The 17,828-nt window shown below is 39.0% G+C and overlaps 1 protein-coding gene across 7 annotated transcripts in view; it reads right to left on the reverse strand.

The window, feature by feature from the left end:
• The window catches only part of LOC108001070 (protein sickie), a 144,796-nt gene that overhangs the window by 92,754 nt on the left and 34,214 nt on the right, over window positions 1–17,828 (reverse strand). For 5 of the 7 annotated variants that reach the window (XM_017061897.3, XM_062073127.1, XM_017061895.3 and 2 more), the window contains 2 exons: window positions 16,388–16,505; window positions 15,979–16,031 (listed from right to left, as the gene is read on the reverse strand). In XM_017061897.3, the coding sequence (XP_016917386.2) occupies window positions 15,979–16,031; window positions 16,388–16,505 (171 nt within the window). Of the gene's footprint in view, window positions 1–11,134; window positions 11,977–15,978; window positions 16,032–16,387; window positions 16,506–16,694; window positions 16,725–17,828 lie in introns of those variants that run through there. The other 2 variants (XM_017061899.2, XM_028668353.2) reach the window with 2 other exon arrangements.

A 17,828-nucleotide genomic window follows, 5' to 3' on the forward strand; every position in this document is an offset into this window, starting at 1 on the left:
CTCGAATCCTGCCAACGCGCCGTACATCGAATCAGGTTTGTAATTCAGAAACCGTGGCCGCGCTGCGGGCGGAGGGGGGAGAGACAGAGTGGGAGAGCCAAAGATGGCAAGAGATGCCTACTTATGGTAACGTCCTCGCCTCTCCGCCGCGCAATAAGGAAACGAAAAGAGAAGAAGCGTAAGAAGTAAGCGTCGCTCGAACCCTCAACTTTCAATTTCATGCGTATCACCCGTGCGCAGTCGATTCCTCGTCACACGCCCCCCTCCTTCTAACACAATTTCCTCTCCTCTTTTTCGATATATTTATTTTATTATTTTATTTTATTAAATATTTATTAATATTTATTTCATTAAATTGGAATGATATTTTAATACATTTTGCTTATTAAATTTTATCACGTTTTAAAAAATTCGTAAGATATCGAATACTTTTATCAATTCTCTTCTTAACAATAGTTAACTTGTACGTTTTTATTTATTAAATTTTATTATGTTCCTTTTAATTCATTTATTTTATTAAATTGGAATGATATTTTAGTTATTAAATTTTATCACGAAAGATATCGAATATTTTTATCAATTCTCTCCTTAACAATAGTTAACTTGTACGTTTTTATTTATTAAATTTTATTATGTTCCTTTTAATTTATTTATTTTACTAAATTGAAATGATATTTTAATATATTTTAGTTATTAAATTTTATCACGAAAAAATATATAAAATACTTTTATCAATTCTCTTCTTAACAATAGTTAACTTGTACGTTTTTATTTATTAAATTTTATTATGTTCCTTTTAATTCATTTATTTTATTAAATTGGAATGATATTTTAGTTATTAAATTTTATCACGAAAGATATCGAATATTTTTATCAATTCTCTCCTTAACAATAGTTAACTTGTACTTTAATTTAACTTTATTTTATATAACATTTTCAAAGATGTTTCTACCGTAATTGTGCACAATGCAATTTTATTGTCTAATAGAGAAATTCATATATTCCAATACATAATTTTTAATATTAGTATAAATTTAAATAATTAAATTTTAATTAAATTTATAGTTATTTTATTATTAATATTTAAGTTTTTTTTTTTTTTTTGAATATATATATATATTTATAAATTATTAATTTAATATTATTATATAAAATTTATACTAATAATAAAAATTATATATTTATTTATATGAATAAAGGGGTATATATATATATATATATAGAGAGAGAGAGAGAGAAAAGATCTCGTGTCGCGAAAATACCGATCGTTTTCGCTACATATCTCGAGTATGGCTTTAACGGCACACCCTCGGCGAGGTTGGTGCGTGCGTGTCGCGCGAGTGTACGAGACAAAAGTCGGAGGAGTCGATTGCGCAAGAAACCGAGGAGGAAGATCTGATATCCGACGTGAACCGGTGTCGTCGGCACTGCCGCTTCGGAAATCGAATCTCGTAGAGAGACCATTTCATTTTTCCCCCTTTCCCTTCCTCCCCCCCTCCCCCCTTTCCTTTTTTCGTCGAGCGCGCGTCTCACGGAGGACGCGAGTGGAATAGAGATGTCCTCGGTGTAACGATAAATGGTGCCTCTCTCGCGCATGGAAAAATCAAACAAGGATGATGATTAAAAAGTCGCACGGTTAAAAGATCACTTTCCACTTTCGATCGATACGTACCGCGTTCCCACGATCGCTCTCGCTCAACTAGGGCGATCTATGATTCCATCAAAATTGTAACTGTTAATCAGGAGGATAAATTGATGGATAAATTCAAATTCAAACAAGTTCTGACAAGGGTATTTGTTAACGTAAAAGATGAAATAAATGGTCATGCTTTTATTTGTAACTATAGAAATTTGAGAATTTTTAATTAGATTCAGAAAAATTAATAAAATTGAGAGAATTACGTAGAATTACGTCGAGTAAAAGAATGATAAAGTTGCTAATAAAAATTCCTAAAAGTTTAAAAATTAAATTAACTGATAATAGAATTGATAAAGTTCATGGAACAATTAATTTAGTTTAATAATTATCATAAAATTTATTTAATGATTTAAACTTAAAGGAACTAGATGATTAAAAATTATAAGAGAATTTTTATAAATTAAATAAATTAAAAATCTAAATCACAATGTTAATTAATTATTTAACGATAAATGTTTCGTTAATGTAAAAGCACTAGAGATTAAACTAAAATATGTTTACGATTATGATTTAAATTATTAATGTAATAAAAGTAATAACATTCGATCGATGAATTTGATTTTGAAACGATTCGTTAAATTCATTATATATATATATATATATATATAAAATTGAATAATAATTTAAAAATAAAATTCGCGATCGAATTGATTAAAATATTCTTGGTAAAATGGGAACAAAATTTTTCGCGTTTCTTCAAATAATTAAACGATAACACATCCCATAACACGCGTCGTTTAAGATGAAAAGTGCAAAGGTCGGAATTTTTTTGCACGGTCCGTGCACAGGCAACATTTTCAATTTGGGGTCCGGAGCAGAGAGAGAGATTTCAACAGATATTGAACAGGCGCCGACAAGGCGTTTAATGCCTTCGGCCGATCTCTCTTCTCGTGATATTGCCTAAAGGTACACGTCACTTTCGAGGTCTCCTCGTTCCGGATCGGATCACTATTACTTGATTATTACCTATCTAACCCGTTCCGATTCTAATTTTTTCCATCCTTCTCCCATCCTTCAAATTTATATATATATATATATATATATTGAATTGTTCGGAAAGTAATTTCGTTTTTCACGAGTCAAACGTTTATCCGGCCAACTTCATTTTAAACCATTCTGTTCGAAAAGTAATTTCGTTTTTTCACACGAGCGTCGCTAGTCGAACGTTTATCCGGCCAACTTCATTTTAAACCGTTCTATTCGAAAAGTAATTTCGTTTTTTCACACGAGCGTCGCTAGTCGAACGTTTATCCGGCTAACTTCATTGTAAACCGTTCTGTTCGGAAAGTAATTTCGATTTTTCACACGAGTGTCGCTAGTCGAACATTTATGCAGCCAACTTCATTATAAACCATATTGCTCGGAAAGTAATTTCGTTTTTTCACACGAGCGTCGCTAGTCGAACGTTTATCCGGCCAATTTCATTTTAAACCGTTCTGTTCAGAAAGTAATTTCGTTTTTTCACACGAGTGTCGCTAGTCGTTTATGCAGCCAACTTCATTGTAAACCATTCTGTTCGAAAAGTAATTTCGTTTTTTCACACGAGTGTCGCTAGTCGTTTATGCAGCCAACTTCATTGTAAACCGTATTGATATCGTATATTTTGTGAGTTGGTATTAAACGATTTATTTATAAGAAAAATTCATTCGAATCTGTGCGTTTGTTGCGTTTTACGTGTGTGAGAACAAAGATGGAAGACGAAAAGAAGCATTTTCGACATATTTTACTTTCTTATTACCGAAAAGGTAAGAATACTGTTCAGACAAGAAAAAAGTTATGCGAAGTTTATGTATTAATAGTACACCAGTGTTAAAATTTGTTTTCAAAATTTTGTTCCGATAATTTCGACGTTAAAGATACGCCACGTTCTGGAAAACTAATCGAAGACTAAATAAAAGCGCCGATCGAAGCAAACGGACGAACAACTCGAGAAATTGCTACGATCGATTTTATTAATTGAATTTATCGAATTCGACTGTTCATTATCACATGAAACGACTTGGTTTCGTTTCGAAGCTCGAAAAAACAAAATTACTTTTCGAACAATCCGATATATACTATTTCGTATAGATGGTAGATTTTCTATGTGTACGTGTTGCGTTAAAATTGCGATCTTTTGTGTTTTATTAAGTGTAACGACATCGCCGATCCTTAAGTGTTAACACAATGAAAGGCCGGATTCACAGTGTAGCCCGGTTAACGCGATTAAATCGTGCGACGAATCGTTGTGAACGAGAAAACGTCTGGCGAAATGAAATAGAGCTACTCTTAACGTAATTCAACGATACGACGATGGCCTCTTGCCTCTTGTACGAGACAAGTATACTCTCCACGCTTGTATACGATTGATCACATTTACGTTATGCGGTATATAGCTCTATTGTTTGAGACGCGTATATCAAACATTTCTCTTTCTATATAGCATATACAAGTAATATCGTTGTATGGCAACGAAGAAGTACGTTTTGGCAAAAAAATTGAGCGAAGGAAGAAACCATAAGCCACGATTAACCATACCACCGATTTTTTGTCGTGATACGCGAAGGCTCGAGATTCGTTCTTAGAAAGAATAATCAACAAATTTCTTCGTATTTCGGGCACGCATAAGAATTCTTCTCGATAAAGAGATTCGCTTTAATAATTTATTCTTCTTTGATTTCCCGATTGTATATCCTTCAGAGGTATTTCTTCCGGAATATCTTGATCTAACAATCGCGCGCGCAATCTTATAAAATCCGAGTACGAACGACTAATCCCTCATCCTTTACTTCTCTCCATAAATGGGAGATAAAGTCGGGCGACGTTGTAGGAGGGACGCGTACCCTTGATCTCGTGGTTCCCCGTGGCACGGGGAAGAAGAAGAAGAAGCCGATAGACCCGATTATTTTTAGAGATGGCTCGTGCCTTCGGGACTTTCCTCGGTGTTAAACAGTCATCGCATTTATCTGTCGGATATAGACTGGCTTTTCTTGTCACGGGCCATGTGCTTTTTCAGATCGCGCTCTTACACAGACCTTGTTTCATAATCGTCGTGAGAGTAGGAAGTGGAAAAAGGGAAGAACAACCGCCCGGTTCCTTCTTCCCCTCCTCCTTCCTTTCCAAAATACCAAACTCGCTCGATTCGTTAAAAAAAAAAATAGAAAAATGCTACGATCGTGGTTTTCGCGTATGATGAAGGAAAAAAAACTCGATTTTGAGATATTTGTTGCCGAAATTTTTCGAAACGCGTAATTCGATCGAACGGAGGACGATGATACCGGTAATTACGCTGGGACGATACTCGTTCCGCCGAGTTAGCAACGAATTGGAATTCAGGTTGAGTCTTCCTGAAGTCTCTGCCAGGCGATTTCACGCGAGTTGCATTCGAGGGGATTTCTAGCGAGCCTAACCTATTTAACGACGTCGTCGTCGTCTCCGTTTGAACATTTTTAACGTTTGCAATAACGTACGCTACCAAGTAATCCTTTTCCGATTTATCGTTATCACGGGCTGTAGTTATGCAAAAGTAAACAACAACGGTGCGGTTGTTTATGTTTCCACGATTTCAACGATTGTATTTCATTGATTATGACAACGCTTGCGAAACTCGCGCCGGGCATCGAATTTCTCACAGATAATTTTTCCGAGGTGATTATAACCGCAGGTGTCACTGTCATACGCGGTTAATCGTAATTTCGTTACAGCATATCGTAACGTTTCTTCGAAAAGAAACATTTATATATTTCCTTTCAACGAAGCGAAGGAAGAAGATACGATCGTGCCATTCGTGTCGATTCAATTCGGTTAGCAAATCGATTATCCGCGAGAAGCAGAGGGAAGACGTCTTCAATAACGATCCACAATAAATTCGAATAATAAGAGTTAACGAAATTATTTTTTTGAGCTTATATGGAGATTTAATTTTTAAAAAATGCTTTTTATTTACTATTTCGTCGCAAAAATGTGTATAATATAAAAATATGGCTAAATATTGTAAAAAATGTATAAATACATAAATGTTTACGATTTTTAGTAGAAATAATCTTAACTTTAAGCGAAATATTTTCGTGCAGATAAATTAGCTTTCGAATTTGAAACGTACTGTAAATTGAGAAATGGTATTTTAAAGAGGAATTATCCGATAGATATGGGTCTAAATAGTGATAAAAGTGATAAAAGTGAAAATTGAAAAAAGCAAAGAAAGAAAAAAAAATTATTGACTAAAGTTAGTTAATATAAGATAGCTTAAAATTAATCCATAAATATCAATGGCTAAATTAAACAGCAATCGTTAAAATTAACTTTAATATAGTTTTGCAAAGTCTTGCGAATCAAATAATAAGAAAAAAGTAGCAAGTTTCTATTTCTCGTACATTTCTTAAAAAATCATCGACAAATCATTACATCGCGCGAATTTCTAACACGAAATAATTATTTAACTTAAAGTTAAATAATTTACAAGAAAAAATAAATTATCGATAATTTATAACGATTTAAAAATTTATAATGTGACCGATCGATTAGTTCTCTGTCTGCTTATATTTCGTTTAGTCTTTTAAACCTTTAAAAAGAGGATTTAAAATTTTAATGTATGCCTGTTACATACATTACATCGGGACAATTATTTTTTTTACATTTTTTTGAAAATGAAATTTTGTCCAGTTAAATATACATTATTCGAACCACTGCGTGCGAGAATTCACGGAATGTGCATAACGGTGATCTGCGTAATCTGCGCGAAAAATGGGTGAAAAAGAGAGAGAGAGAGAGAGAGAGAGAGAGAGAGAGAGAGAGAGAGAGAGAGAGAGAGAGAGAGAGGAGAAATATCGAGCGGCGGTTAATAATCGCCTTGGGCTCGGTCGGGTCCCTCTTTGAGCAGCTCGCGTTACTTCATCGAGTTTTACTTCGGACGAGGCAGCGCAAATGCTTAGGCGAATTCGATTCACCTTGGTCGAAGATAGAGAAAAGATCGCGGAGAGAAACCTTGCGGATATACGAAGCGTTCCACTCGCTTCTCGGAAGTGAATCGCAAAATCATTCCGCCCGTATTTTATACATTTGTGTAAACTGTAAGCTTCTCGACAACGTTTTCCTCTTTTTCGAATTGGACTAGTCTCTTGACATCAATTTAAACGTTACTCGATGTTTTATTTTAAAATTTTTAATGGTCTCCTCTCTATTTTCTTTTTGTATTTATTTATTTATTTTTTCGAACGGTATGCAGAAATCGGGACGGATTAACGAAGTTATAATTATTCGTTTGGCCAACACGGTTCGCACGGATCGTTGGATCTTGACGTCGATGTGCTGCGGCCGCACGCATACGCCGAAACAGCTCGATCCCTGCCAGATATGCAAACGCATACCCGTAAGCGGCCGCACGATTGTTCGCACAACGGAATTACGCAATTGGTCGTTGAATCATATCGAATGCGTTTCTCGCGGATTAAACTTTCACATTTCCATTAACGAGAAACTTCTTTCGCGAGATATATTTTTCCATCGCGTTGTTTAAATTTTCTAGGGAAAAAGGAAAAGAAAAAAATTCTTCTCTTTTTTTCTTGATTTTTCGTTTCCTTCGGTGACAATCTCACAAGCCTGCGTGCCATTGTAATAACGATTGAAAATGTCATGTTAATTACAACACTTTTCAAGTTGGGAATCATGTTGATTAAAAAGTTCTTTCATAAATATCGTATTGTTACGTACAATTATATTATCGCGTACATAATTTTATACGATCGTAATTTCGTGTCCGAGTCCCAACGAGACAATGAATTTTCTTAGTTGACGCAATTCTTCTTCTTGACTTTCACTTCAATTTTCAAATATAATGCGCGAGTGTATGGCAGCGTATCTGAGAAGAGCTATAAAAGTATCCTTTTATTATCCTTTTTCTCTTCCTTTCTCTCCTTCTTTATCTCTCCTTCTCTCTCTCTCACGCCAGAGATAAAGAATTATTATTGATTCCACGAATTTGTCACCTTAATGGCTCGTATTAAGAACCTTTACGAACTGGCTTACCGACGGAGAAATTTTTTTTCTCTCTTTCTCTTTCTCTCCCGTTCCCGGTTTCTCGTGTGAATTTCATCGCGCGCCCAATAAAATTGCGAGAAAAATTGCGAGAGAGAGAGAGAGAGGGAAGAAAGGAAGGACGAGGAGTATAACGGGATCGAAAATGGGCAGATGCATATGCAACGTGGTGAACGATTATGCGGAATCTCGATTGATTGGCTGGATCGTTAAGAGCGACGAAACGAATACAGTGTTGTGGCGTATATAGCGAGATCTCGTATATATCGTACGAATAACGCAAATACGTATTCGAGGTTATGTTATGCGCGCGTGACAGTGTTGGACATTAAAAATTGAAAAAAATAAGTAGCGAAAAATTTCGAATAAAGTTAGTTCGTGTAATTACTTATTAAAATGCTCGAACAACATTTATAACTGTTATAATCGATCCATCGATAATCTTGGCATCATGATTATTTTCGCAATTATTATTACGTTTTGAACGATAAATTATCCGAGTAACTATTAAATTTTACCCGTCGATGCTGGACAGATTTATAATACGATGAATTATCGTTCACGAAGAAAATCACTTTTTATTTTTATTATACTTTTTTTTCTTCCACTCAAAGCTAATTATCCAGAATCAGGTAAATATCTATACAGAATAAACTTACTTTAATTTATTTATTAAAATTAATTTATTCTCGTCTATAAGACCGTTTGGCACCACGATTATTCCCGATTATTATTCCCGTTTTGACAAATGATCGAATTAACTTATGAAAGGAAACTATTAAATTTTGCCCATCGCTTATACGCGCAACTTTTAATTAACGCCATTTAAGAACACCGCCGCGGTCAAAGATTCGTTTTAAGTAGCGAACGGTGTAGAGATCGTAGCTTACCCGCTTTATTACGTCTGCGTAACCGATAAGAGAGAGAGAGAAAGAAAAAGCTTCCGTCAAAGTTATCGAAATACGACGAGTGATCATCAACGAGTGAGACACGAATAGAGGTGCGAAACAACGTTGCAACGTTTCGTTTTATCTCGCTTTCAGTTTTTCGCGTTTAAAACGCCTCGTACGCGTTCGACGGTGGGAGGAGCAAAGCGTGTCTCTCTCTCTCTCTCTTCCCCCTCCCTTTCCCTCGTTCGCGTTTTCCCGTCACACAAGGGCTCCCAGCCTTTCTTCCTCATTCGTCAACGACGTCACCGCATTTTTCCTACCGCGCTTTCAACGCGTGTCAACAACAATGCACGTAAAAAGCACGCGCGCGAGCATTGTTACCTCGCGAGTTTTCTTCTCTCTCTCTTTTTTTTACAATATCACCAACGCTGCTCAACGTACACTGCAGACATCCTGCAACCCCCTATCGTCTCCCCCTCCTTTTCTCCCTCGAAATCTTATTAGTTTTCGTTCCACTTTTTAACGAGGCTCCACGTTTACTCGTTATTTTGCTTTCAGCAAGCTAATTTTAGAAAAGAAGAGATTTTCACGACTCGCAAAAAGCGATAATTAATTGGGAGGGGTCGTTTCCACGTTGTTCACGATATTAAAGCGATATTTTCAACCGGATAGCGGTAATTCTCGTACGATATATATATATATATATATTTTTCCAGGTTTCGGCAAACAATATGGCGTATAACAGGTGGAAGGACAGGGCGGCGAACAGCGTGTACATACCGTGTTAACGAGATAGTAATTCGTTGGTAACACGAATGCAGCGGTTGTTGAAAACACAGGGAGAGGGGGAAGAGAGAGGGAGAGAGAGAGATCATGCATCGGTGCACGCTGCAATTCCGCGTACGTGCACACGTGTGTAAAATACCGGGAGTCGATGAGCCATGAGTCTGACTAATTGCGCCCGAGCTTCGTTTCTCGCGAAAAATTTGCAACCGACCTGCCCAACAAATTTCAATGAAATTGCGTCGCGCCTATATCCCGACCCCGGAATGAAAACGCGGGGAAACAACGTTTAACCTTCGCCCTTTCGTCTCCCCTCCTCCCCGAACTCGTTAAATTTCGCTTCAATTCGTTCCCCCTTCCCCTCCCTTTCTTTATTCCCCGCGACGAGTCTTTTTCCCTTTCTTCTTCGTTTTCGATGCGCCGAGTATGCTCTTCCACCTCCACGGAATTCCTTTTCGTCCAACAAACCGAATACGTTTACACGCGCGGTAGTTATCGCACGTAAATCTTCTCCTCGAGGAAGAAAGCATTCACACGCGAAACGACGCATCTTTTCTTTTAAAATCCGTCTCATTGTGCTCGCACAATATCGTGAAATCGTAGGAAATAGTCGTACGAGAAATATCGTATCGTATTCGAGCCGTGTTATGTACACGCGATACAATGGAATCGTTTCGAAAGAGCTGATCTAAATGAACGTGACCGTTTTTCAGAGAGAGCTCGAAACGCGCTGTGTCCCTCTGCCGAGGAATACCGGAAGCGGTGGAACCGTTTGAATCGGGCGACCGGGATCCCCGAAGGCCGTCCTTCTTGCAACGAAAGAGGAAAAGAAGAGAAAACGTAACCGAGTCGAAGTTTTGTTTTATGTATGTAACGATGTTATCTTTCCCCCCCTCTCCCGATGTAAAACGTCGATGAATTCTCGTTTCGATGATATTTCGATGAAGGAAAGAAAGGACGAGAGAAAAGAAAAGAAAAATTCTTGTATGCAGCGGCTCGGTTAAATCCTCGGAACGACGGAAGTAGGATCACTTACGTAAGGTCATACAAGTGCGACAGGTATGCGAGTCCTTCGAGAAGCATGGAACACGCATATTAACGTGCACACGGACGGAACGGCCTCCGCGACACACTGTTGTTATGTAATTTATTTTACGTTCATTTTAAGAGGCGGCTCGAAACGACGAGATACGAGAAGCCGTCGATTTCTTCATCGACGTGTGTTTACCATCGCTATCCGGTTCTAATCTAGAAAAAAAAAATCGTAGCAATAACTTTCGCGAAACGTCAGAGAAATATCCGTCCAAGATGTTGAACTTGGAAGAAGAAGAAGAAGAAAAAGAAAAAATTTTCGAGGTTAAGGAAATATCCAAGGAAAAGAATAAATTGGAAGAGCAAGTTTTTGCGTATAATATTCCTCCTTGCATCGCAGTTGTTGGATCGCATCATAGAGATTTAAATTGAAATTACAGTCTCGACCACGCTAATTATTTCTATTACGAGCGGGATTAAAATCGTACGAGCGGAGCGTCGCACGAGTTTGTTGACGGTCGGACCTCGTTGCCGGATCTAAGGTCGAACGAGGCAAAAACGGTGAGTTTCGTTGAGCGTTAAACTTCGCGTTATCGCGTCGATTCGCAGTTCGTTCGCACGGTGGCGTTACGCTACGTTTCAACGTCGCACCGTGGCGAGGAAACGGTCTCGAAAGAGAAATAAAACTCGTCCCTTTCGAAATTGAAATAAACTTTACCTTTTATCGAAGGAAGGGATCGTAAATACATTTGTTGGATACACTGTTGAAACTTTTTCTTCTTCCCATTATCCGATTATCGCGACGATGGACAGCAACATATTTATCAAGTATCAAAGTCTATTTCGGTCGGCATCCTCGGTAAGCATTGTTGAATCACCGTTGTTGTATAACACTCGCGAATGAAAAGAAGAATTTAATAATCTCTCCCCTGCACTGTCAAAACAATCTGTTCGAGGGGAAAGAAAAACGGAAAATCGCCTCGAACTATAGCAAAAATTTGAACCTACGTATTCCCACGACGTACGTGTCGTGCGAGAATGAATAAATTTGGTCGCAACGAGCGAATCTCGTTAAAGAGTAGCCACGAAGGGCATTTATCGTCACAGTGGTCGTGACCAATTCATTGTCGCTTCACCGAGAGAGCGAAAATATCGCTTCGACCGGCCATGCCTATTTATAAACCTTCTTAAGGAGATTCTCGGACGTTTTCCTTCCCTCTCTCTCTTTCTCTCTCTCTTTCTCTTCCTCTTTCGCAGCAATAACCTCTCTTTGTTCCGGGACACTGAAACCGTGGACCCTTGAACGAGAGTTCCTCTCGCGGAGAGATCGAATAGAGAGGTGTCTCCGATGGTCGCCTCGAGAAAACGGGATGATTGATCGTCGGTATCGTTTTCAAAGTATCCTTTACACCCTCGCTACCTTCCCCTCCGCCGTTATATATATTACGTATCGCCGGTTTCAACTCTCGCGTTTTTCGATCACTTCTCCAACCTATTTTTCCTCGCGAAACTTGATCGATTCTTATGAATGGAACATCTCCGTTTTTCACTATTAAAAGGATCCATTCTTTTTCCTTTCTCTATTCCTGGACTTTATTGCAACGATGTACTCGCCTCTAGATTTCACCGGATTTCCCTGGATTCTTCACCGAGATTTCGATAGAAATAGACATTTCTGGTTTCTGGATCTCTGACATGGTCTGGTTACTCGCTGGCGCGAAAATACTCATAACACTCGGGAAACTGTTGCAGCATCCGCAGTAACAGATCACCAGTCGACGATAGACGAGACACGACGAATCGGCTAGCTATTTCTCTTCCGGAAGAATATGAATAATTTTCAATTTTCAACACGAGAAAACAGCAATATTTAAAAAAAAGAAACACTTCAAATTCTCCAACGCACCACGTGCTTTCGAACGCTTTCACTAGTAGCGGTTGTGAAACGAAAGGGAAAAGAAAAGAAGAAAAGAAAAGTAGCGCTCGTCTTCTTTCTCGATCGAGAATCGGTATCGCGTGGCTTTTTCGGTCGGCCGGCCGCGAAGCGTGGAGCGCGATCGGCACAGCATCCACGCTACCGGATCACTCGTGAGACACTAACCGACAAGAGACAGAGAACGCAGACACGAGGTAGAGGTAAGCTACACCGCAATTGGTCGGGTTGGGAGATGGAGAAGAGTGTGTTAGCAGGGTGCAGGGGAAGAAAGAGACGGCGGATAAAAGTGGACAGGGTGGGAAGTAGAAATAAGCAGGTAGTGGGAGTGGAGTAGTAGCTGCTTGCGTACACGAGCCTTAAAAGCAGGTATCCACGTGGCCGATCCTCGTAACGCGGGCTCACTTCACGATCGCCCAGTTTCCTACGAAAATAACCATTTTTCCTCTTTTCTTCCTTCCACCTTGCTACTGCAATTTCTTTCTCTCTGCTTTTTCGTACTATCGATTCGACGGCGGAAAGTATGATATAACCGATTTGGAAAGGTAACGGGATTCGGCTCCCCTTCGCTTCTCCCGAAGATTTCCTTAATTCGATTGTACTCTCAAAGGGAAATATCCGAGAACCGCCCGCTCCTGACGTATCTCCTGCAACGAATAACTTTTAGGATACGCGGTAACCGAGTAAATTGGATGGAAATTCACGAGAGTCGAGAAACTAAAACTCGAGAAGCGCTTCGTTATTTCGCGGGAATTCAACTTTTTTAATGGCAGTTCAAAGTTTAAAGATGTAGAAAAAAGGAAAAAGAAACGTATATAGATAGATTAAAAAAATTAATTACGTGTAATATTTCGAAAACTTTTCAAAACCGGACAATTTAAACTATATAAGAGTAAAAATTACGGGGAAGATTCGCGTGATCAACGAGCGAGACGAGCACGTGTACAAAGGAATCTCGTCTCGGTGGACATTAATTAAGGAAAGAACGGGGAGGTAGAATTATAGCCGGGGGAAGATGGCGACGAAGGATCGTTCGGAAATTACACGTTGTGTGGGTGCATTGCCTACTTCTTCCGCGCATTTTTCTTATTCCCACGTTAATGACTGGTCGATACCATACCCTTTACACTAACCGTGTAGTAAAAAAAAAAATAATCGCCAGTTGTTTGCCTCTCATTTTAATTTTCAACCCGATCGATCCATGTTTCGCTTTTAATTTGTCGTCTCTTGCGGAGATTAATATTTTTATTTGGAACGAAACTTCGATTAACGATCGTCGCGAATAAATTTCGGAGGAAATTCGATGATCGAGACGAGTTGAATTTAATTTTACCGTGGGAAGAAAGAGGATAAAGGAGAATTTATATTTTCGATCTCTACCAGGAAACACCACACCCACGTTTCCCTGCTGTTCTCCCAATCCCTCTTTTCTAACCTGTAAATACTGCATCTATATATCTGGGACACCTGTAGCGACCATTTTCGTAGCCTTACGAGCCATCGATTTGCCCGCCATCTCTCCACTGCTTTCGAAACATCCCAAATAAATTATTTTTCAAGCAACAAGAGTTTTTTGAAATATTTACACTTTGCGAACGAACTTGTATTTCCTTCAGGACGAAGAAACGATTAAGATTAAAGGATAAATGGAAGTTGTTGTTATTGTTTATAAAATGGAATACCTTTATCGAGTATTCGAGTTAGAGTTTTCTCGCGGAAGAATCGCGTACAGCGATCCAATCATTGTGCTTTGGAATAATAATGCTCGTGTTTATAATTTATTAGCGAAATCGTCGAAAGACGGCCGGTTGACTAATAACGTATACAAGGAATGAGTCACTGTTCCACAGGAGTGGACTCTCCGTGAAATAGAAATAGATCTCGATGCGACGCTGGTCACTCGGGATTCCAGTTTCGTCGATGACTGTTTAAAAAAAAAACAAATATATAATGTCGATGAGAAAACGGGAAAAGGAAACAACAACAGAAAAAAAATAAATCCATCCTTCTCCTTGTAAACACCATCCCAACCTTTTTTCAAAACTTTCCTTCCTTACGTTAAACGATATTTATCTTCCTTAGATAAAAGATTCCTTCCTTTTTTTTTACCGTGGAAAAAACCGATCGATAATTTTCGATTCTCTTAAATTATCGAAAGATCCGAGGATAGAATCGTATTTGTTATTTTTGCACGCGCTCTCTTGTTATATCTCTCTTTTGTTCGAAACGATCGAAGCGTTTCCCCGTTTCTCGGGAAAAAAACACGCGTTTCCTTTTTGTTTACACGGGTCGAACGTGTCGCGCGAGCAGCTACGGATCGAAAAGTGACGCGTTGTTAGCAGCGTGCTTCAACCTTGGAAGGAAAACACGTGATTCGGTTTCGCGGTTGCCGCGTACGTATGTGTATGCGTGTACGTGTGTGTATATAGTATATATATATATTTCGAACGTTACACGCGTTACATTTGACCACGTTTTCGCGCGGTACACGTACAGCACGGACGCAACAGCGTTGCTTTAATTATAGACCGGAGCCCTTCTTCTTTCCACCCTCAACAAAATTGGAAAGCTAATCTGGATCTAATAACGGATCGTGTATTTTGTTTGAAAGGATGGCAACATTTTCTAACAGTCTCCCGATGCTCGATCGATCAGACTCGGTTCTCTCGTATCGATTAAAAATTTAAGTTTCACAATTTCGCGAAAGAGGGCTATTTTCGAGGATACTTGAGCTGAGGAGATGAACGTCGTGTCTCGGTTGAAAAACTTTCAAAGAGATTATATATTCGAAAGGACTTTGCTCTAAGAACGTTCCAGAAGAAGTTTTTCGCAACTTTACTAGGTCATCGAGGAGTTGAATAATGCGCTCGGCATCGAATAACTTTACGAACTACTCTCTGTGAAGTTTTTAATATTCATCAGATATCGAACGAGGCAAAATTTAATCTTCTAACTTTTTCTCCTATTCTTTCCTCTGAACTAGGATTTAAAAAATCCTAATTCTCAATTGACACGAATGTAAAAATAATCGATCAAGATAATTATAAGCAGTATACTCTTCGTTTTGAAAATATTATCTTCGATCCGTGACGCGTTCTTTCGAGATTATGCAAATAGAGAACACGAAGAGGCGGCAAAGTGTAATTCGATTTTGACGATCCATCCGGATGCAGTTGGAATCCATAAAATACTCTCCGTCTCCCCGTTCCTTTACTTCTTTTATTATCTTTTATTATCTAGCCTGCGAAATTAGAATCGAATACCAAGAGACAGAGCCGCCATTCTTCCAATAGGATTTTCACGTTTTAATCGATACGAAGAAATACATCTGAGACCATAAAGCTCTTTTTTCTCAGATTTTGCTCACCTCGGTTTATTTTTATAAGTAAGTATTTCCTGCAACTTGGTAATCGCAGGCGGAGGAAGAGTAATTATCTAGCGTGCAGCTGTGGATGAGTGGCACGTTTAGTTTCAGATTTTATCTATGTACCCCAAACGCGGTTATAGACCTTCTATTTTTAAACAACAACTCGTACCATGTTGCAGCGACGCGGCCTTAAACCGAAACTTTTTCTAACCTCTTTTCGCGTATCGATTCTAAATCGATGTTTCATAATATAGAAGCTTACCATTTGTTGCGAGTTCTTCGGTTTCCTATTCACGTCGATCACCTTTTGATTGGCTGCAACGAAAAATATAGGACAATTAATACAAAGATGCCTAACGGGCAACAAATCGTGAATTTATCGAGGTACATCGCCCGTGACGTACGCGTTTGGCACGTGACCACGTTACCCTCCCGAACTAACGACTTTACCGACGATTTATGTGTTATGGGTAACTGTCCAATACCATAAACGATTCGACCATTGAGTACTGTTACTTCGCCGCTTTATTATCGGCATCCATTTCATTCACTTCGAAACACACACCGTGTACGGACGGTGAAAATAAAAGACGTACGATTTCCCGCTCTCTTTGTCTCGAACGGGATAACATCCGCGATTCATACAACGTTAACAATTTCGATTTACTCACTGACTGCCTCGACCAGGTCGGCAAGAAGAACACCGTCGCAAAGATCCGTTTGCAGGTCCGTCACTCTTCTCTTGCAACCGCCTCTCTCCAAATAATAATTCGCCCAATCGGTATAGATCTGCAAATGAGAGAATAAAATAACAATCGATCGGATGTTGGATACGAAGATGATGATAGATTTTTCTCGTTAGAGAGCTGAAAAAAATAGAGAAAAGAGCACGATACATTTTCATTTTAATCACGCGTTCAGCCGAACTGTATAGTAACTGTTATCCGTTGCCTATTGCAACCATGTAGGCACACTTACGTTTATTAACTCCATTGCACGCGAGGCCTATATGGCGCATACTTTTATCGTACTGTCCACTATATGCATTACGCCGACCAACTCGTCGTTTCACCCGACGCAGGTGCGTTGTCTCTATCAAATACGATTAAATCAACTTCCACGTACTTAACGACGATTCATTTTTCTTCTTTTTTTTTTTTATTCGTTTCGTGGAATCGTCATCGTTCAGAGTCTACGATATTTTTACACTCTCGATTACGACCACCTTTCGTTTATTATCATCAACACGATTAAGGACTTCCTCCGACCGAGAAGAAGATTTCTAATCGCCTCGAGCCGGAAGAAGACGTTTTCTTTCGTGGAAAGAAGGGCGTCGTTTTTTGGGACGATATTTTTCGCGGCGTCGAAAGGGGAAAGGAAGAATAGAGGAGAGACGGATCGAGAGAAGATGAAGGTTCACGGTGGAAAGGAATTAGTCACCATGCGTACCGAATCACCCATACACGTACGCGCGTCCTCTTTCCCTCTTGGCTTCGTGTTCGCGCGCGCACACCACCAAAACGAGTCGTGTTTGCACCTATGAGTTGGTGCACGCATTCGTATTCTACGGAGGCACGCGTGTATATTTACATACACGCCCGGACTCGTCTACCAGTGCCAGTCCTATTGCACGTTCGTTTGCACGTGTACGAGTTTCTCGCACACGTAAGCGTTTCTCAGGCGACGAACCACGAGTCGAGACACGAGCTACTATTTTTGAGCCTGGCAAAGAGAGAAGCAGGATAAACTTCCTTCATAATTTCGGGTCACCACGCAGATTCTAATTTTCATTATTATTATACGCGGTGAACAACTTTACCAGACCTCTTGGTAACCACTTGGTAACCACTTGGTCGAATCGAAACCGCTACGTATCTGCCAATTCTTTCAGCGATAGAGTTGGGAGATTAATCCGTTGAGAAAGTAACTAGTTAAAAATCTTGGATATTCGTGTAATCTTGCTCGCTTCCCATTACAATTATTCGGGATTATTAGTACGTTTTCGAAGAGTGAATTATCAAAGTAAGTTCAATTGTTAAATTTTGCCCATCGATGCTGATATTTAATATGGATAGTCGTTACTTTCGACAAAAATAATTATCGTTAAAAATC

The sequence above is a fragment of the Apis cerana genome, linkage group LG3, assembly GCF_029169275.1.
Source record: "Apis cerana isolate GH-2021 linkage group LG3, AcerK_1.0, whole genome shotgun sequence".
Classification (NCBI taxonomy): domain Eukaryota; kingdom Metazoa; phylum Arthropoda; class Insecta; order Hymenoptera; family Apidae; genus Apis; species Apis cerana.